We start from the raw sequence: 21794 nt of genomic DNA, 5'->3' as shown, positions 1-21794 counted from the left end.
AGAGACGTGACTGTCAGATACACAATCACACGTTATACAACATGCAGCACAGCAACGCTGTCAGATCCACAAGATAATTAGAAGTACAACAGCCAGTTAATACACACACTTTTACTTTTACTCACTTTTACAACGTGAGACACTTTCTGCCATAGACTAATTCATAATCGACCTTTAGCAATGCTCAAAATGTCTCGCTGAGCTTTTGGAGTTTTTGTAGGAGACATATTACAGCACAAAGAAGTCATGGATCAAATGCGATCTCTACTTGGCAGTCTAGACAGGAAGAGCTCACACAGCATAGATTTCATGTTATAGGCACCAAACTGAGTCTCCTAAATTATTTAACAGTATGAAAAGCAGCATATATTATGTTGTTCCCCCACATTTAAACACACAACAACTAACTAAATGGAAGCTTTTTCAATGCGTTGCACTTACTTTGTATTCTTGGCTGTGTCTGCATCCTCATTTTGGACTGCAAGGGAATAAACAGATAAATTAATGAAAGTTTTGTCAAAAAAATCATCGAACTATCTAAATTAGATACAAACAGTAATAAACATGACTCTGTCATGACTCTGTCAAAAGCTCAGGTACATCAGCTCTGACTGTCCATGTTTTTACCGCATAAAATGATCAGTGTGCGCATGTATTGTACCGTTCTCGGTGCCAGTGATCTGAGCCAGAATCCTGAAGGATCTGGACTGGGTGGTGCCTGTGCGTGGGCGCCAGTCCTCTGTGTCCTCCATTATACGCTTTCTGCTAGCGTCAGCATGAGTGGGTACATGGTAGAAATGGATGTCTGTATCCACAACATGTTTCCTGGGAACTCTGAGGATGGACGAGGTCAGAGAATGGATAGTTTCAGCAAATATTTCTTTAAAATGCAACTATGGAGAAACTATACAAAGACTGATGAGCTGATCATAGATGGGTGTTTTTCATTCATTTTTAGGTGGTTAATTTCAATCAAGGATTTCAAAATCACACACAGTAGATGTACTGATCAGACTTTCTAAATGATGATTAGATGGTTACAGCTTTCTGTGGGATGGAAATGTAACACACTGTAGACAGAGCAACAGCAAGGGGGGAAAGTTCACGCCACACTTTGTTACATGTATTTTGGTGTGAGGGTTTAAACTAGAGCGATACCTTGGAGGTTGCTGATGGGGTTTTCTTAGAATTAAATGACAGAGAAAAACAGAACACAAGAAAGTACGACATAAATCAAATAAAGTAAAGACATAAAACAGAAGCTTTCATGAAGGTCAAAAAGGATTAATGGAGTTGTGAAAAGACTTACTTCAAAATACTGTGAGGTCCACTAATGGAGAGTTTAAGAAAGCAGAAAAACAGACACAGAAAAAGGGGAAATAGGTAACTTTGAGCGACTATTAACAGAAATGGCTTCCGATTGTAAAAAGCGAAAAAAAATACGGTGGTTAGTAAAAACGACCTGCACATGCACAACTAAGAGCCAAACATTTAGGTCACATGAAAAATAATCCATCTAAGTCAAAGCTACTTTCAACCACAAGGTGGTGCTTTTGAGCTATTTGAGATTCTGCTAGGGCAGAGTGACTGGTCATTTTGTACAATTTGGAAAATACAATCATTAGAGCTTTTAGTCTTAAATCAAACAATACCGAACATGCATTTTCACTTTGATAAGTCTGAAGCATTAATAAGGTTATAACATGTATGGTTACTGTTTGCATCTGTGGAAGGTCAGTAAAGAATAAAGGGGGCGCAAACATGCCTGTTTAAAATCTGGGTGTCAATAAACCACCTGCCGGGAAACACACACGTACATACACAGGAATTGATGGTTTTTCAGACCCTGCCATCGATATATCACCTACAAATACACTCCCTCTAACAACTCACTCGGCAAATTAAATATTCTGATTTATGGGAGTCTCTCAGCACATTCTTGTTACAGCAGCAGTCATGTAGATATTGTAGTGTTGACGGGTCTATGTGAACCGGGCCCCACACACGCAGCTATACTGGAAATATTTTACAATACAGTGTCGGTGTATAAGAATGGGTGTGCATGTGTGAGCCACTTTGTCAATATCAATTTTTGAGAGTTATTGTAGTGATGAAACTTTACGGCTGCCTCAGAAAAATGTGAGTCACCCACTGCACTTTGGAAAGCTTTTAGTCAGAAGTATGTCTTCTGCAGTTCATAGTGTGAAGAAAAACTGACAATGTATACATTAGTATTAGCAATTATGCTAAATTTTGAGAAAGAATATTTCAAAAGCAGATGGCTTTTAAGCCCAAGCAAGGACACCTTATGTAAACTGTCAATGTAGACAGCTGGAGGTAAACTATGTGAGTAAAGGCATGTGGTGAGAAGGTATCAAAGGAAAAATAGGCTGTTAAACACTCGACATGCTTCAGACACTAACTTTGTGACTGGAGGAGATGCCGCAGGCTGCAAAGCAGAAAAAACAAAGATTGGAAGAAAGAGAAAGAGACAGAGAACACTGACCTACAAATTCATACGTCTTTACAGGAAAATATGAAAGATGTGATGGATGTTCCCCTCTGAAACAAACTACGCAGTTTACAGACAGCATGCAAAAAAACCACAAGCAAGATTCAAGGATGAACACACATGCTGTTTCTAAGGTCCAGGCTGTGTTATTATGTTGCACCCAAGTAACAAAATAGAACAAATCGACTCATTCATACAGAAATGAAGCCCCTGCAGTGAAGTATACAGAGAGATGAAAATAAAATTGAATTTTTGAGAGTAACCTTCAAATATCATATGCCTACACTTTCCAGAAAATGCATTACTCCAAATGCATTACACACTGCAGCATCCCATTTATTTCTGCAAACGGAGTGTGTGTAGTAAAGTAACATGGATTGCAGAGAGCTGAAAAATACGACTAACACTACATAAAAGCAGGGAGAAAATGATAAGAAAATAGGAATGTTTAAGTGGATAAAGCGAGTTCTAAAACCAGACAAATGGTAAAGAAATATCAAGTTTTAATCAAGTAGTTTTTGTGATTTAATGGGTCAATAAATATCATCTGTGACAATTATCCCTGGTGGAATGCAGCCTGTGTGTGTGTGTGTGTGTGTGTGTGTGTGTGGTAGTGTGCATGACTGCATGGTGTAAGATTACTGTATGTTGTGCAGATCAGTGGTGTCTCCTGAGTCAGAGAGAGTAACCAAGAAGTGTGTACAAAACAGGTGTGTTTTAAATGTTTCGAGAGATTATACCAGCTGGTATGTTATCAATCATAAAAGCATTTGAATATCTTCCTTAATCTAAGAATACTAACTGAAAATAATGAACAAGTGGAATGAAATGACTTCATAAAGGTGTGTTTCAGGACACGTATTATGCCTCCTGTTTATAAACTGACTGAAACATGCTTTGGTCAAAGCTGGGTGGAGGGACTCCACTTTTAACACCACTGAGAATGTGCAATGTGTCCTCAGTCACATTTCGGCTCCATAAACTCTTGACTTTATTGTCACTCCATTCCTCTGTGATTTGTTTAGGTCTTTAGCAGGCAACAATAGAAGCTGTTGCTTTTTTTGGCCGACATTATCACCGGTGTTTGTTTTTGTAATGGCTGCTACTGGCACTGTTCCGATGGAGCATTCTATAACAAACGAAAAATAAAGAAAGAAATGACAAGTAAAATGTTAAAAGAATGTGAATCGGAAGTCTGATTTCTTTTCCAGGATATAAAACATCAAACAGAATACTCGCAGAGCATTACAAGCTCATTCATTTCTTGATTCGTATAATCAAGTTAAAGTTAGAGGATACGGAAAAAAGAGGGCTAGATAAAGCTTTATAATTTCTCCTTGGGATAAATTTTTTTTTTTCATTTAATTTCAAAGTAACATAAGTATTTCTTACCAATCTGATCGACTCTCTGAATGACAAATTTTTAGATATATGTGGCCCAAAAGCAAAATGCCAGGATTTAGTTTTTCTAAGTTTTTGAGTTGGAAGTGACATCAGTACATATGCTCTCACAAATGAGGTGAGTTTTTTTCCACAACATGTCCTTTTAGTCTCTAAGAGCATAGCTTATGTGTAAATCTATATGTATTTAAGCCTCAAACCTTTGCCCACTGACTGATTTGCAGGATGAGCAAAGAGAATGCCACACAGCTTAAGTTACCAACAGAGGCTATATATACACAGCTGAGTGGAATCATATCAGAGTTATACTCACTATGACTCAGAAGAACTGTAGTTGTGACAGAAAATGTTGAGGGGGCGATGGTGGTATATATCAGGTCTACTAAGCTAGGAACAGGCAGCTTAGGTATGAAGGACAGCACAAGATGTGAAAAAAAAAAAAGGGAAATTTCAAGTTCAACTTAAAAGACACTTTATCAGGAACACCCGGGAACAGGCAGCAGTGGAAAAATTAAACAAAATGCATTAGCAGATTTGGGAGGGACGAGGCAGAGAAGACACATGTATGGTTTAAAGGTGGAATTTCTCTGATCAAGGTTTCCTTTCAAATGCTACAAAGTGTCATGCTGCCCTCAGACATCCAGCCTACAGTGGAGAGCTCCATTTCAAATAATTGTGATAAAATGGAAGCAAACCTGTCCTTGTTGTGACTGAACCTGGAACAGAGTATAACTATATTTCAGTGGATTAATTCAAGATAAACAGAGTAATTAGGTTTTAATTCATCATCATCAACACTTGTTGTAGGGTTACGCTTCAAAGCATATCAAAATGATTCTCACTATCCACAACTAGTTTACTGGAAGGCCGTCCTTTATAACTTTACGTTGCTTTATATCATACTCCTTCTTATGTCCTTTATAACTTATATTCAGGCTATTGTTTCTGGGGTGCACAGAATTTTCATTCTAAAATGCACAAAATTTTAATTCACAAAACCTGAAGTTTCTTGATAATCAGAGACAAACACAGTCTGCATGCTCAAGAGAGAAAAAAGAGAAGTGTGAGTTTGTTGGGAAAAGAATCGAACGTTGTTTGCATCCTTTTTTGTTGATAAGTTGTATCAACAAAAAAGGATGATGAAAAACACAAGGCAATATTAAAAAATGGAAGGATCACTTGAATAATTCAAGTAAGCCCCGTGTGAAATCTCATGTGAGCACTTTTAATTTTGTGGACCGCAGAAGTAGCCTCAAGTGGCTTTAAACACAGGGGTAGAAAATGAATTAAAACTGGATTTTAAAGTACAAAAGTCCCACATATGTAAAATTTTTCAGTTGCAGTCATGTTTAATACATTAAACTGAAGACTGGAGAAGGTGAAAATAAATCCATGGAACCACTGTGTGCATAGCTCAAATGTGTGGGATCAGTTAAATACAGCAGGAGCTGGATGAAGGAAGCAGCCCTGTGCAGGGCACTAGGACCATGATGTTTTATCATTTTCTTTTGTAAGAGCTTTTTTCCCCACAAACCACAATACCAATAGTTCTAATACTGAATATCTATGATAGAACTTTACTAACCACAGACCAAAATTCAAAATTGGAATCTGGACAGCTTCTTTGGCAGCACTGAAAAGAACTGTTTTCCAGTGAGGAACTGAAACTTGACAAAACTTTTTTTTTTAAATCACAGCAAAACAATAATTTTGTAACCTACTTACAGTATAAACAGTCTAAAAGGTGGCATTTAAGAAAATCTTTTGTATTCCCAGTTTAAAGATGTGAAGGAAGCTTTAGCAGGCATCAAACGGAGATGTGCAGTAATACCAGCAAGGAGGCAAAAAAGTAAAGGGTCTTGTCAGAGCCTTATAGGAACGTAAAAGGACACCAAGAACTGATTAAATGGTTAGCAAGGCCACCACTCACCCATTAAACTGAAGTGGTAAGGCTCCACCCTGATTCTCCAAGAGGCCCCGCCTCTGCCCCACGGCCACCTCACACGCATTCTCAGTGGAGTAGAGGTTGATTGGTGTGTTATACACCGACGGCTGAGGTGGAACGAGGACAGGAGGTGAGGAGGAGGCAGAGGATGGGTAAGAGACCGGAGGTGGAGAAAGAGGAGGACTGGCGTGGGATGAGGCAGGCGTAAAGGCAGAGGTTGGGGAGGGAATAACAGTGGCAAAGGGTGACTGTGAAGGAGTGTATTCACTCTCTGATCTGCAGTCCCTGTAAGGTCTGGGGGCCTTGTTGTAGGGAGCAGAGGGGTGCAGGTGGGAATGGGGTGGAGGAGGGGGATGGGTGATGGCAACGGGTTTTATGATGTCTGATCTGTCGCCCTACCGGTATGAGAAAAAAAGCATGCAGAAACATACAACAATCAATCAAATCAAACCACACGTTATACTGTTGTCTCCCAGGTTGGAATCTTCGGATATGCATTTGTCCAATTTTTTTTTTGGAGGAGGGAGGGGGGTATTAGGGAAACATCAGTATACCTGGCTGTATTTCACAATGAAAAAAGTGTATCAAATGAATGAAGGCGTGCAAAGACAAAACAAACAAATAGAAAATAAAAAAGTCTAGTATTGTTTCAGAAGGGCGTAATTACCTAAAAGAAGAACATGGCACTCCAGGTGAGTTACTGCACCTTTGTGTTTCTTGTTGCTATAGTAACTCCCCAACTGCTTCATAATTCATTTATCTTTTCAGAAAACCATATAAGTTCCCACACTCAATGCCTGATGTTGATACATAATAAATATCACAAAGTTTGCTCTATCACATGAATGTTTTTCTCAAAATAATTTACCGAAATATGTTATAAAAATGTAATTTTCACCTGGCGTGCCTTGCCTTAATTAAACAGAAAAGTTTTCTGATTTGCTGATTTGGAAATAATTTTACAGTACCTTTGGCGCCACAGGAGGGGGCTTAGGAACACTGGAGGCCCTGGAAAGAAAGAAGAGTGCATGATTTATGATTATGCAGAACTTTTTTTTCTCATTTATGCATTTACCTTGAAAAAAGGTGACTGCGAGCCAGCGCCACATGGGTAAAATTACAGGCTCTTCTAAAGTGTTTACTGATATTTATAGAGACCATTCTATCAATTTCTTTTTTAGATTTCACAGAGGTTTAAAAGAAAAAAAAAAATGCGGTTCTGGTGATTTATGATTCAACCTGAGTGCTCAGAGTACAAACCAACATGGAGAGGTTTCTGTCATCGGCTATGACAGGATCCAAAAGAGTCTCGCTATGTGTGCGTGTCAAACAAAGAAATCTGAGATGCCGCAGCTGGAAAAGAAGTTGCTTTTTTAAGCAGCTGTCTTATTATTTTAATGGCCTGTATCAATCTGATACTCTTGGTGTTTGATTCTCCTGTTGCCTCGTTCAACCACGATCATCACCTGAAGATCATCAAAGAAACATTCCTGTATCTCCTCACACACTTAAATGTATTTTTAAGCGATAATGGCTTCGCACCTCATCTTAATATTATTATTCTACTAAGATCATTGTTCATCTTTTGGCAGTGCGCTTGGCTGAACTGCCTGCTTTGCCATGGCACCAATGCCATACAGCACTTTGTTAGTGCTACAAGAAACTGAAACAGATTCAGTGAAACTCCAAATTGAGTGTATGATTAAAGAAATTTCCTCAATATCACCAGCAACCAGTTACACATCGCCAACAAGTAAATGCAGCTCTGTTCGTTGTGCAATGTTCAGCAACTTGATCAAGCATGCTATTAAGGGAAAAATAAATACATGAGTTAATATAAATTAAAGGCTAGGTAAACTGAGCAGCAACTGAAGACATGCGAATGTCAGCAGCCTTGCATTCCTTTCAGAGTAGCCCCTCTGGAAACTTCCTCAGGGAGGTGCATGTCCTTTACTTCAGTAAATTTAAAACCAACACTTTTGTCGTGGTTAGAAAGACATCAGTCTCCAGATACAGACACTTGCTTGGCCTTTTCTGTCAGCCCCTTGCTCCCCACTGGTTTGGCAACTGCATTCTGAAACTATGACCATGTTCCTTCAATATGAGACGAGATCATCAAAAGTAGTACTTTTAGAGCACAAACAGTACTAGGAAAATGTAATCTTTGAGCCACATCCACCATACCTGTGGATATTAGGTATAATCTATCATTTATATTGTACTTTCAACACCCGATAAAGGTATAAAGCACACGGGGTGATAGAGGATTAACAGGTAAACAGGAGTAAAATTTCAGTTAAAGCTTTTTTTGACCCCAACATGTGCCTCCTTGGTTGCCTCCAATAACCTTCTCTGATATAAAATGGTTAGAGAACCATGACTGTGGTTTTGGCATGTCTACTAGAAAGACATGATTTTATAAGCAAACTTGGAGGCTATGTACAGTAAAAATCCATTCATCCATCTTTTATACCCCCTTAATCCAATTCAGGGTCGCTTGGGGGCTGGAGCCTATCCCAGCTGCCATTAGGGGAGAGGTACGGTACATCCTGGACAGGTCATCAGTCCACAACAGAGCTACACAGAGACAAACAACACTCACACTCACTCCTAGAGTCAATTTAGAATCTGTACAGTGTCAATGCACAGACATATTCTGATCTTAACCCAATTAAGATATCACTCTAAATAAGTCACAGCCATGTAAACAGTATTTTTTTGATTAATGTCACCTGAAAAAAACAATGTGTTTTCACAGCATTTTGCCACACTGCTGTTTTACAACACATGCTCTAAGCTCCAGAGTTGACAAGCCTGCTTATTATGAGGAACTTGAGCATGTCCTTTTAAGAGCACAGTCAGTAGTTTTGGGCTTGTTTTCACAGATCAGATTGTTTGTTTCTGTCACAAAGTCTGGCAACACTGACACCGGTGGAGTTCAGCGCAGAACAGGTAGGGTATGGTAAAAAGAAGACATACTTTTGGGCAAGGGGATGTTTTGAAGGATATGGATGTAATTTCAAACTAGGATGGCCATTGCACAGAGGGACGTAACGTTGGAATGACTAATCAATATGAATATGCTTACTTTACATACAAACAGGAATGTAAATGTAACGTCTGCACCTCATGCAAACACAAAGAGGGAACATTGTCTTATTTAGATTAAGGCTAATACACAGAATATTGCTGTGCATGTACACAAAGCAAGGCTTTACCAAAAAGGATCAAGGAACAGCAAAATAATGACATTTAATGAAACAACGCACCTCATCTTTTTTTTATTTTTGTCACTTAGACTTTGACATCTGTATCCTTGCCCTGCAAGTTTCCATGGACAGACTATGCTGTAAATAGTCTACCAAGTACCCAGAGCTTATCTGAGGACAGCTCTCACTTGCAGAATCTGTGGCATGGAAATATGTGTGGCACATGGACTATGAAGGGGAAGACTGGGCTATCAAGTAGGTATTTCAAATATGACTCAGTCATCCCCGTGTGCTGTTGCCCCGATTACACTGCAGCTATAAATGGATAACACCAACATGGAAGTGTGTCATGATCATATGTTAAGCTGGAAAGAGTCTGATCCAACTCACAGGCTTTTCTAACCTTTACTCTGGACATTTGCATTTTCAGATTCATTTTAGGTGTCTAAACAAGAAACCCAGTTTTAGACAGATTTCCTTTGTTAACTAAGAAAAATTCATGTAAACCCTGTACCATATATTTGGCATGTTCATGCACACACACACACGCACACACACATCAATTCACCCAGTCACATGCTTATTATACAGTTGTTGTGTCGTCCAGTGGTTTCAAACCATCCACAGTTATATTATATGTACTTGCTGCTGGTGTTGTCACTGCTTGTGCTTTTTTTTTTCCTCTCTCTGTTGGTCTTCTTGCAGATGTTTCAGATGGTTCTCCACCTGGTTTCCCCACAGAGGCCGTAGGATGTTTTCTGTTTGCTTTCTACAGGTATAGCAGCTAGTTGTTTGGTTTCAACTTCTTTTTCATTGTCTTCTCATCATTGCTCGTTTCTCTTTCTTTTTTTCTCTCCCTCTTTCCCTGCCCCCCTGTCAGGTTTGGCACTATTACATGTAAAGTATTGAAAGAAAATAAATAAATAAGCAGTACTTTACATTCATAAAGCTTCCCACTGCAAAGCAAATGTGTTTGTCATAAAACAGTTCTCATATTAAAATTCTGCTGCCATGATGCTGGACAGGACAAGGGGGCAGAAAAAAAAAAGAAAGAAAAGAAAACCTGTGTTACTGGTAGGAAACTCCTTGTTGATCTTCCTGCAACCCAAATAGCAGTAAATGCCAACTTAGCTATGGATAAAATGGTTTTGAAAATGTTGTTATGCTGCACTGGTGGTACTGTACATTATATCCATAAGAACAGCAATACATTTAATTACATTTTTATTTTTAGAATTGTCATGAATGAAAATATGTCACAAGAATTTGGGGATTCCATTTCTAATTCATACAAGAGCAACGACCTCTGTATTAGACACAGGGATATCTCCTCATAAGGGTCAGAGATTAAGTAAGGTTTAAAGCCACTGACAGTGTGACAAACATGGTACTCCATATATTTACCTCCTGCACACCAAATGGAAACATTAGCTGGCCTGCAGATGTGTTTGAATGTGTTCGTGTGAGTGTGAAGACCCAACAGCAGTTTAATTTCATAGTTTAAGAGTTGCTGCAACGAATGGTCTGTCTGTTCCCCGCGTGTGCACATGTAACTCTACATGGTTCATGTTAAGCGTGAAGGTCGACATGTCTGTTTTTCCTTTACTCTGTTTCATGGAATTATATAACAGAGTCAGTGGTCTGTTTGAATCTGTATTTCTGCAGGAATTCATACATCCTACATTGTTATTGCTTTTATACTTTGGCACATCTACTTTAAATTTACATTGGGTCATTATCTTTTTAAAGGTATATACAATAGATAGTTTGTATGTTGCCTTTGTCATCTTGGGTTGATTTTTAGATGTTTTGCCGGAATATCTGTGACCCACAGCTTTTACATGACATCTATTATGTTTTTATGGGCAAACGCACAACCATTTATTTAATATTTTGGGTCAGCTGCAGCAAAGCTGCATAAAGCATGTGCGTTGATCGATCTAGTTTCACATTTCAGTGAGGCTTGACTGCACTGGTTTCCCAACCGCCCGTTTAAGGCTATTTAACCACATCTACCTATGTCCTTACACCCTTTTAGTGAATGAATTTCAGATGCAATTGTTCAAAGCCTTATCAAACAAGCATTACTATTGCTGTCCTTCGTCTGCTGTGTTTTTAGCTCTACATTTTGAAAGGGAGACTGATCCAGATGTGTGCATAATCTGAGTGTTTGCAATAGGCACAGTTGATATGGATGCAGGGTTTTTGGCTGCATGGAGTTGGCTGCCGAGGACCATCATAGACCCTCTTAAGCCACAAATGCCATTGTGGCTATCCTGTGTTCTTTGTTGTGCATTTCTTTTTAATCTCTCCTTTCTATTCTTACTCAAATTACATCATTGAAGATGGGCTGTGCCTCGACATGCCATCAGCTTCACCAGCTGGTAACCTGAAACACTCAATCAATAAGAGTTTGTGTGCGTCTACTACAAACACAGAAAGAGAGGTATAAAAATACTTTTGTCGATGGAATATTTTAGTCTTTAAACTTCAAGAAATTAATGAATGAACGAATAAACTCATACTCCAAAAACTAGCTTTGTCATTGTGGAGAACCGTTTCCAGAATGTGGGTAAAAAAAAGAATGTGACACATAACGACATGCGCAAAACTCGACATGGTCCAAAAACTGTCCATTCACTGTGACCCATGCATATAAAAGTGGATCTGGCACAATGATGGAGTGTTTTCCTTCATTCAAGCACAAAAACTGTCAACATGAAAAAAAGCTGCGCACACACACACACACACAGACACCCATAAGTACTGCACGTTTTCAAGCAAACATATCCACCCACGATTTCATTTTCCCATAAAGTAGGTCTTTAATGACGTGTCCTGCCATTGGGATGACAGAATCCTCCAAGGAGTAAATGGACAAAGGCAGGTTAACATTCATACAAATACATACAGAGAGTGATGTGGAGTGTAGGGTGTGGTGACAGGGATTCCAGGCCTTACAGGTTGGTCCATTAAATGTTCCTGGGGTAGTGTAATAACATAAGCAACAAAGACCAGTTCATTCACTTCACAGCATCTGTACTGCAAATGTTAATGCACACTCCAACACCCAATGACACACACACACACACACAGACTATGTCTATTCAAGTTTATTTTTAGATTTAATGCACCTCGGACATTCATGACTGTTTCTGCTCCAAATACCTTAACTCCTTCTGGAGGATCTTGGATTTACACATAATTTGTCTTGTTGAATTATTTGCTGGCAGACTGTGAATATTTCATGTGTTAACGTGGAAATGTTCTTATCCAACTTGAAGTCAAAGTATTTCAAACAAATACATCTTTTAAAAACACTTCCTGGGATTTTTTTTTAGAATTCTTAATTATTCAATACATTTAATCTAAATCTTCATTTTAATCAAACCTTTTTATGGTTTACTTCCTTGTTCAAGATTTACCAAGCCAAGACATAATTGTACTTATTATATCTTTGCATAACTATGCATTCACGAGAGTGTCAGTTTGTCATTCAATGATCATTACAAACTTGTGTTTCTTTCTCATAGGATGAAGGAACTAACAATTCAGCAATTCAGCAAAAACAATTCAACAATTCAGAGAGAAGGAGACGTTTTCCCCTATCCAACTTTGGCCACTTAATATTTATGTTCATACACATATGTGACCCTTGGCCATTAACTCAAAACACAAGTCATTCTGTTTTATTCTTAAAAACAACAGAATGTACCTACATCATTTTCCCCATCTTTCTTTCTCTGTATTCTTCCATCTCTGTGCCTTTGCATCCTTCTTTGTTATAATCATCCTTTCTCCCACCACAGACTTTCCTTCCTGTCTTTCCTGCTGTTAGAATGAGGTCACCCTTCTTTAAACAAAAGTGATAATGATTAAAACGCAAAACATCTCAAATGTATGCAATAGTCATTCCTAAAGGTCAGACACATGCTCTCAGCCCTCCTGAATTTATTTAGTTTTCTGTGCCTTATTAGGAAAAAGGAGACAATGAGGCTGGTTAGGTTTTTGGCGTTTTTTCAGTTTTACCTTAAACTGAAGCAGACGGATCAATGTGACTGGGAGAAAATGTCAGGGCACCACAAAGAACGCAGGAACTGGAAGAATTTGTGACACGTGTGCTTTTACAAGTGAGTTTATGTGTGTAGTGACTTCTCAAATGGAGAAACTAAGACTAATGTTGTAATTTATCTAGAAATGGTCTTTAAATAGATCTAGAAGCTTAGTCTGCCTGTCACTATCAGTCCTCACATTACCAGAAGACTGGAGAAAACAAGGGTCTTAGATCGAGGGCTGTAGTGTCATAGGTCTGCGTTTTATGTTATGAACATGTGTGTGTATGTGTGAGCTCCAGGCCATGACAATTTATCTGTGTACAAGTGTGTTTTTGTGTGATCATCTACATTTTTCATCCATTACGTCTCAAAACTATCTTGACATGGTAGGTCACGTATGTCTTTCATCTGAGAATTACATCACACGAAATGCTAAAAGAGGCTTTGACACTGACCAGACCAAGGGAAAAACTATGTTAAGACTGCTTCACCCTCCCTGTAATAACATTACTCGCTTAAATAAACTGAGTGAGAGAAAATCCTTTTAGTACAGTATGTTTGAACAATTAGTCACATTTTTAATTGCTAACTTTCAGTGATTTTCACAGTTAGAATTAAATCAGTTTATGTAATTAAAAGTTGGTTAAGTTGGCTATTGTTCAAAATGACATCATATCTGCTATAATGCATTAGCTATGGCAGAGGATAGCTCTGCCATCCATTAGTACGGGTACACAAAAAGCCCAGGGGTACAAATCCACACTGGTTTTCATGAATGGGGGTTCCTAACACAATAATGGCTCCTTGTCCACTATATAATATATCTATATTGACTAGAAATGTTTGCACACAGACCTGATCCAGGAACCAAGCTGACCTGACCACAGTCATGTGCAGATAGACACGTCTTACAACTTTCAGTTTTATAAAATACATGTTTAAATTGTGGATTAAATGCAGGAATTGTAGGTTATCTTCAGAAAAGTAATGAGGTGACAGAAAATGCCTATCCCTAAGTCAACTGTGTTTCCTGTGGTGACATAGCAACAAATTGGCATATGTAATTGTAACTAACTGTCTAACAAAAACACACAGCAGTGAACTGGTACCCTGAGGAGTCTTAAATGCAAATCACGATAGGAAACAGACACATTAAGTTAAACCCTGCCAGGTCTGGAGAAAGGAGGCAATGTTTCCAACAGCCTGCCGGTCAACAGTACTGCATCTAAACCCAAACAGAGCACAAACCAGGGGCGGGGTGGAAAGGAAACCAACAACATTTCAGCTGGAGAAGGAATATGTGGGTGAATTAGAATCTAAACATGAGAGGTGGAAGCTAGAATAAACTGCTGCTACACACGTTTTAATGAGCTTGGACAGTGGTGGACATAAAGTCTCTTAAACAGTGAGTATACGCAATGGAAAGGAGGGATATTTGAGACAAGCAGATGTAAAAATCACATCTGCTGTTGTACAAAGTAACTGCTGTATAATCCAATGACACCCCAAACAAGAATATTCATTCCAATAAAACATGTGAACGGTGTACTTTTACAGTATGTTATTCTTTATTAAAAGTTCTCAAAAGATCATAAAAGTATTTTTATGAAACGTCGCCTTCTAGCATGTATGTCTGTTTTAGACAAATGGCAGATGTTTTATTTTAGAGATGAAACTATAATGCAACAGCTTGGTTTAGTGGTAGTGTCTGTAACAGTTAGTTAGTCTGACTGCTTGCACTATGTCTGGAGTAACAGGGCAGTAAAACAGAAGATGGCAGGACTGGAGTCTTGTGTTGCCTTTTGAAATCTAATTTAAAGTTTTACAGCTCTGTTTCACAGCAGAGTGACCAGGAAATAAAACTGAACATGCTCCCATTGAGGTGTTACAACAGACACACTCACACACAAGGACAGACAAGGACAAACATGTTGGCAATAGCAAAAATTAAATAACTATTCATTTTAAGGACATTTTTCCTCCAACATCTTCCATTACGCTGACGTTAAAACTCCTTTTACTATTGTCAATGTACAACCATACCTCTTTGCTTACTTTTTGTCTACTTCCACACTTGCTGCCACCACTGTGATATTTAAAGTACAGCTGAATAAACTGATCAGTGTGTATAGCCGTATGAATTTGCAATGAAGTGGGCCTGTATGAAGACTTTTTTTGGACTGCAAATTAACAAATAAGAAGACAAAACAGAGCTTCCTTGCATGTCGTAGCTGACTGACAAATACATTAAAAACTCAAACCCAACACAACCGAAGCCCTATCAGATAAAGGGGTCTCTGCCTTAAAGACAAACAGAGTACACGGTGTGACTCCAAAAGGGAAACTAATAGTACAGGTGGCCAAACTGAGGATGTCCACATGAGTGATTGGGGCTCCAAATGGGATGATTTTTTTTTTCCGCCCAGTGTTAAAAACAACAACCGCGTCCATTTTACGTCCGCTGCTGCAGTAACTCACTCTCTTGTCGCTCTACTCTGGGCAATGAAATCCGTTCAGATTCTCTCCCCTTCCTACATAGAAAGGGGAAAAAGGGAGTGGAATCAGAACTCTCCAGCAGTGGCCAACACCCAGTCTCCACCCACCACTCACCACAGGTTATAAAAGAGCAAAGCTCAGGTGAGGCGCCCATATGTCATTCATCGCAGCGAAGAAAAACGGTTGGCAGTATGGCGAATTTGAGAGCTAAGCATGTAAGATGCTCTGTTGTTGGCTGCAGTGACCAGCACAAGACCCTGCATAAGACCCCAGTCTCAGAGGACCTACGACAGGTGTGGATAAAGTTTGTTTTTGATGGCGAAGTTATACAGCAGCTTGTGTTATATTACATTCTCAGGGTCTGACTCTGGCTCAAACATATACGGTCGCAAAGGTGTGTGGGCAGCCATGACCAGTGCTCGTGCTCAACTATTGTCAAGAGGGGGGCAGAGTGAGCAATAGCAGCCAGCAGCCTCTTCAGCGGCACGAAAATCTGACCGCCTTAGCACACGAGTGCTACACAGAGTGTACAGAGAGGGCTGCTGTGCTTGATCCGCGAGGAATTTGACCAAATAATTTCACAGACATGTCATGAAGGTGCCTGTGACCTGTGTGAACTGGTGGAAAAGAGGTATAATTGTTCTCCTTTAATTGACCCTTTGCTAAGCCCCTCCCACAAACGGCTTCTGTCCAATCCTACGTTAGCAACCTTAACTATGCACAAGAGGCCAGTCATGCTGGGTGTGGATAAAACAGTGTGAAAGACCACACGAACAGCTGAATCCCTCCAAAATCACTAAAAGCACCTACATTTGTTCTAAGTTGCGATGACCCAACATTGCAAGTCTGTTGGATCAAAAGTGACAGAAAGCGCTAAGAGTGCCGAAAGTGCTAGCTAACGTTAGCTAACCATCGCTTTGTGTAATAACGTTAACAAAGACATCTCTGTTAAACCTTGAGCCGCTGTGTAATATTTAATCAAATTAAATACTAACAGATAGTGACGAGTTCTGACATACTGCAATATCTTTTAGCATTTTGTGAAGGGACGCCCTACAACTGACTTCCCAAAAAAATTAGCTAACACATTTAATTTAAATTTAAAGAATATATATCGAGTTACCCTGCTGTACAAGTGACTTAGCGAAGGGTCAATTATGATCTAAAAATAATTGCTTATGTACTACATCTATATTGTGAGTAGTCATATCAACAGTGTTACAGTGAAGAGTGCAAGTCTACTTGAGAGAAAGATCATATTTAGCTCACAGAACAGAAGCACTGCAACACATCAATCAGTGGAGAGAAAGACAGGTTAAAGTGACTCCAACTGAGTTCACAACTCAGTACCAAGACAGGCTGCTCATCACAATGATCAACAGTCGCACCAAGAGGTGTTTTTCATATTAACATCTGGTTTTTGGTTTATTCAAAGGTTATGGATATCAGTGTGAGTCAGCACCACTAAAGATACATTTACTTACAATGATCTAAGATTTTACAAGATTATTTTTGATCATTTCTTTCTCTGTAATAGCTGTTTTCATCTCTGTGTGTGTATCTCTGTTCTTGATTACCAGGCTCATTTTTTGCTTTGTCTCTTTGGCTCTGTTCCTATCACACATCTACCAATGAGTTGCGCCCTGAGTGACAGTCACTTTGCTGTAAAAACCTATAAACTTGAATAACAGTGATGTGACAGTGATTGTAAAACGATCCTGGCCAAATACCTGACCTTTTTTCAGCTTTTTCTTTCCACTATAAAACCACAGCACTCTGAGCAGATGAGCATGAAGGAGGACTGTGGAACTGGTGGAGAAATACACATCATGTTTCTACAAGACAGCACATATAGAGGAATCTATATGCATGCAGTATATTCCATGTTTGGTTATCGACACACAATATATTGTGTATAACACCCACGTGTCCAAGCTTTTTGAGTGGTATCTTATACACAATATCCCTAAAAACACAGATGTATTCAAAACCACACATGCTCAGTAGGATTAATCTTTCTGGCTGACTTCAAAATGGTGTCTTCTGATTATGTAACTAAATGAATAGACAGTGAGGATTTTGGCTAAATCTAAATGTGTCCTGGACAATCTGAGCTGATAACACACACAGAACTTAATGTTAGACCTATGAGAAAAGATGGCAAATCGTGTCTTTCACATAACTACACATTGAGTTTCAAAACATGTTAATTGTAATTTATTATACAGTCATTTGTCTGTTTTATTTGGAACAAACCTGATGGATGAACAATTACTGCACTGTTCTCACTGGACTCAGCCTCACCTAAAATAATTACACATCACATTTGAGATGAAGTTTCATATTTTTCTATTTCAAACAGTTTTAGATGACTCTTGACCCTTTTCTAGTTGCTGGATTGAGTATCAGACTGAGGATTGAGTATCCTTCAATACCAAATGGCTTAAAGGTGAGAGCTTTTGGATAACCGAGAGATATATTTGGCAAACAGCTTAAAAGAAAAAAAAAAGAAAACCAAATAACAGAGACAGATGAGTTTAACACAGCAATCTCATAATACCTATGGTTTACCTTCACATACCCTAATGTTCCTGGGATTTGTATTTTCTTTGGAAAAAACATCAGACTTGGAAAAGACAGGCAGAGACAGGTGTGTCAAGCCGTAGCTTTCTGGTCTCTTGGCAATGGGATATCACAGTGAATTCGACAGGCCTCGCCAATGATGACGGCCATCGCTTTTAAATGATCTTTGGCAAATACAAGAGTTAAAGACAGAGACAGGTGGAACCAGTTTAGAACTCTTGGCTTCAGAGCATCTTTGGCAAACATCAGATCTGAGTAAGTGACAATGGCAGCTGCGCGGGGCGAATCTAACGGTACAGAAGATCTGACCTGTGAGTTCTGCAGCTACAGTGCAAGTCTTTCAAGTTATAGCAGATCAAGACACAAATACAGTTAATATACCTCCATTATATGCAGATTATATATTGAGAATTGAGTATAAATGGTTACAATCTTCTATGGTATTTAAATCTAAATATGTATTTCTTGGCCTCTAGATTAAGGATCACTTTAGTCATTCTATCCAAAATAAGTCAAATAATTCAGCGAAGAAGATGGTTAGGACATACTATAAAAATACCATAAGTTACTGCTTTCAGAGAAACACTTCCTAAATGTTTGTCTGTGGAGTTAATCATTGACCTCGATATTTGTGTGAACAAAGAATCCAATTAGTTCTCTCCATGAAAACCAGGCTCATTCAAACATGCTGTTCTTGTTGGATGCAGGTCAGTTTCAAGTAAGCGTGCCATCAACACTGGTTCTCTGGTTAAAAACAGGCCATGTATTACCTTATCAAGGTATCAGCGCTCCCTACAATAAGGTAACTGACACATGTCTTTCATAAATCATATAATCAATCATCTAACTCAGGGTTCTCATATTTCTGACACGATGAATGGCTGTAAGTTTGGTATGCACACATAGTGTCAGATTTTACTATGAGGATAATTACATAGTGAAAAACAGATCTGAGATAGAGCAGATGTGGATGTTTTCGGTTTCAAAATGTACTTCTATAATCATTTATTTATTTTGAAGTAAAATATATATATATATAAATAAAAAAATAAATGTTCGTACAGTCTAAAGATAGCCAGTTTGACACTTAATGGTGGACCAACAGGCTAAGAAAATTTACCAGTGCCTGTGCGCTTGTGTTTTCATGTTTTATGGTTACACAAGCATCGGCACAACTCAAGGACTGTGTCATTTCTTTTCAGAGAGCACAACATAAACAAACTGAAATCATACACCCCAACCCTGCGTAGACTTCCCTCACACAACCTCTTGACTGCGCTCAGGCTCACTTCCTGACTCAAAATAACTGAGACAGCTGCTTGGCTTTTTTTTCATTTGAGATGTCTACATGTATATGTGCTGCCTGTGTGTAACTCTGTCTGTGACTTTGTGTGCATGCTGCAGTGTATGAGAAGTAATTAAGGTGTACCAAACATTCAGTTTATTCACAGTTGCTTTCTGTTACTGGTTTGTGTATGTTTTTTCTGCACAAGGGTGATGAGGTTAAGGTGAGCTAAAGTCTTTTTTTTTTAAAACAGGTACTATAAATCAAAGCAGCTGCAGCAAAACAATTATGTAATCTGATGTTACCACATACACAAGATATCTAAAATCTGGTTGTGCAAATTTAATCCCTATTATGGCCTATACTTTCTACATGAATGCACAACATTCCACATTAACGAATTCATGCCATAACTCCACCATTAAGAAACTCTTAAAGAAAAAAAGACTTGCCAGTTGGAGATCTCCACTGTGATAAAATAAAGAGAAGTGGGACCAATAAGTACCACACAAAAGCTGCTTCAAAACATTTATTCTTCGTGTTTGAACTTGCTGTTGGGCACATCAAGTCAGCCATGTTTTGGTATTTACCTTTTAACATCGTCAAACACCAGAACTTTAGGCTGTGCCATTATAAAAGAAAACACTCAGAGCACACACACGTTCATACAGACCCATTGAATAGTCATGGGATTTCAAAAAGACTTTACTGTGGGGAATAAAACACTTAGCCAGACACTGGCTGTTGAAGAACATAATAGTAAAATACAAAGGTGGTTTTGTTGAGGCACAGGATAATTGGTTGAAATGAACAATTTAATCTGTTGGTGTACTTCTACAAAGAATAATTATATTGCTAAAGAGGTTAATTAAAGTGCTGCAACTTTGTCATTAAACCATAAAAGCAAGACTGCTTCAGCACAGAGCTTTTAGCAAGGAAAAAATAACCAAAAACCCTCTGGTTTGTCTTTTTTCTTCTTAATACTTCTGTGCAATTTTTTTTTTTAAGCTCATCAGCAGCTGTTCTTATTCCTTCAACCATTAACATAATTTTCCATCTTTGTTGCTCCATTGTCTTCCTTCATGTCTGTTAAAAATTAAGGCGCAACAACTGATTGATTGGAAGGACTTTTACTCTTTACTTTTTGGCTTCAGTGTTCTTTTTTTTCTGAAATTAAAACACTTTTTTTTTGTTCATTGTAGAGTGAATGTTCATGGAAGTTAGTGCATGTTTGGATTGTGAAATAACTGTCAAACATAACAAGCAGTTGAAGAATATAAGACACTTTCTGCATTTTTTATTTTTTTTCCCCCATAATTAATAGTTTAAATGATTAATCTGTAGATTAATGTGTGGAATAATCATTAAGTCAGATAATTGCCGTTGAAGCCTCTGGCATTCAGTGGAATTTGCCAAAACCTACTCTTTGTGTGTGTGCTCATTTGTGGTAGATGTGTGTGGATGTGGGTATGTTATGAACACATGTGCTCCACATGTGCCGGCTGTCCCTCTCACAGTAAAACAGTCCGTTTAGCAAACAAGATATTGGCTGTTTTTATTGGTCTCATCAACCGAAATTTAGTTTGACACCCATGATACGAATGGAAAATGATTCATTGAAAAAAGGAATTCCCAGAAACCCGACTAGATTTTTTCCACAGCTGTGCGCAAGTAATCATAGTAAAACTTTACAAAGATATATGAATCTAAACATGGACCAGTGATGTTTTAACATTCTCGCCTGGTGCCATTAAACGGGGTGATCTATGGTTTACAGATGTCAACCAAGCTGATCAAAAATTGTTGGGCCTTGGAGAATCCATCATAATCACCGTTTATATGCCTCTCTTTCATCTCTTTTCTACGCCGTTACAGACATTTGCCTCCTTTGACTTCTTTAAGCTTTTTCCATCCCTCTTCTCTTTCCTGTTTGTACAACTAAGTGTTTATACCCCGGTGTCATTGGAGGAGCATGGCAATAACATGCACTAAAGCTCAAAAGGCCATAAGCCAAAAGTTTGTTCTTTGACAGCTATTATCAACATAACAATACAAAGTGCATTCCCAGACAGAAGAAAAACTCAAACCCAAATGGGGTGTGTGTGTGTGTGGGGGGGGGTTATGAACAAATCCAATTGTTACTAGAAGCAGCGAACCTGTAAACATTAAATTAATCATTGTGTGTGATAGTGAAGTCTACAGACCAACTCATCCGATCTCTTAGGTCACACTGTGATAAAAACAACGGACCTAACACCATGTAATTCAATTTACACACCACATTTGCAATGCATATGTGGTTGAATAT

General features: G+C 38.6%; 1 protein-coding gene across 4 annotated transcripts in view; it reads right to left on the bottom strand.

The window, feature by feature from the left end:
• Positions 1-21794, bottom strand: part of pdlim5a (PDZ and LIM domain 5a) — a 61597-nt gene that overhangs the window by 19972 nt on the left and 19831 nt on the right. Inside the window, exons 3-8 of one of the 4 annotated variants that reach the window (XM_072387831.1) lie at positions 6827-6866; positions 2424-2449; positions 1310-1330; positions 1159-1182; positions 662-834; positions 442-478 (exon numbers count right to left, since the gene is read on the bottom strand). In XM_072387831.1, coding sequence (XP_072243932.1) covers positions 442-478; positions 662-834; positions 1159-1182; positions 1310-1330; positions 2424-2449; positions 6827-6866 — 321 coding nt within the window. Of the gene's footprint in view, positions 1-441; positions 479-661; positions 835-1158; positions 1183-1309; positions 1331-2423; positions 2450-5843; positions 6254-6826; positions 6867-21794 lie in introns of all 4 variants that reach the window. The other 3 variants (XM_072387832.1, XM_072387830.1, XM_072387833.1) reach the window with 3 other exon arrangements.

Source organism: Leuresthes tenuis, unplaced genomic scaffold (genome assembly GCF_036924035.1).
Source record: "Leuresthes tenuis unplaced genomic scaffold, fLeuTen1.0.hap1 SCAF_6, whole genome shotgun sequence".
Classification (NCBI taxonomy): domain Eukaryota; kingdom Metazoa; phylum Chordata; class Actinopteri; order Atheriniformes; family Atherinopsidae; genus Leuresthes; species Leuresthes tenuis.
This window is presented reverse-complemented; position numbering and strand designations above follow the sequence as displayed.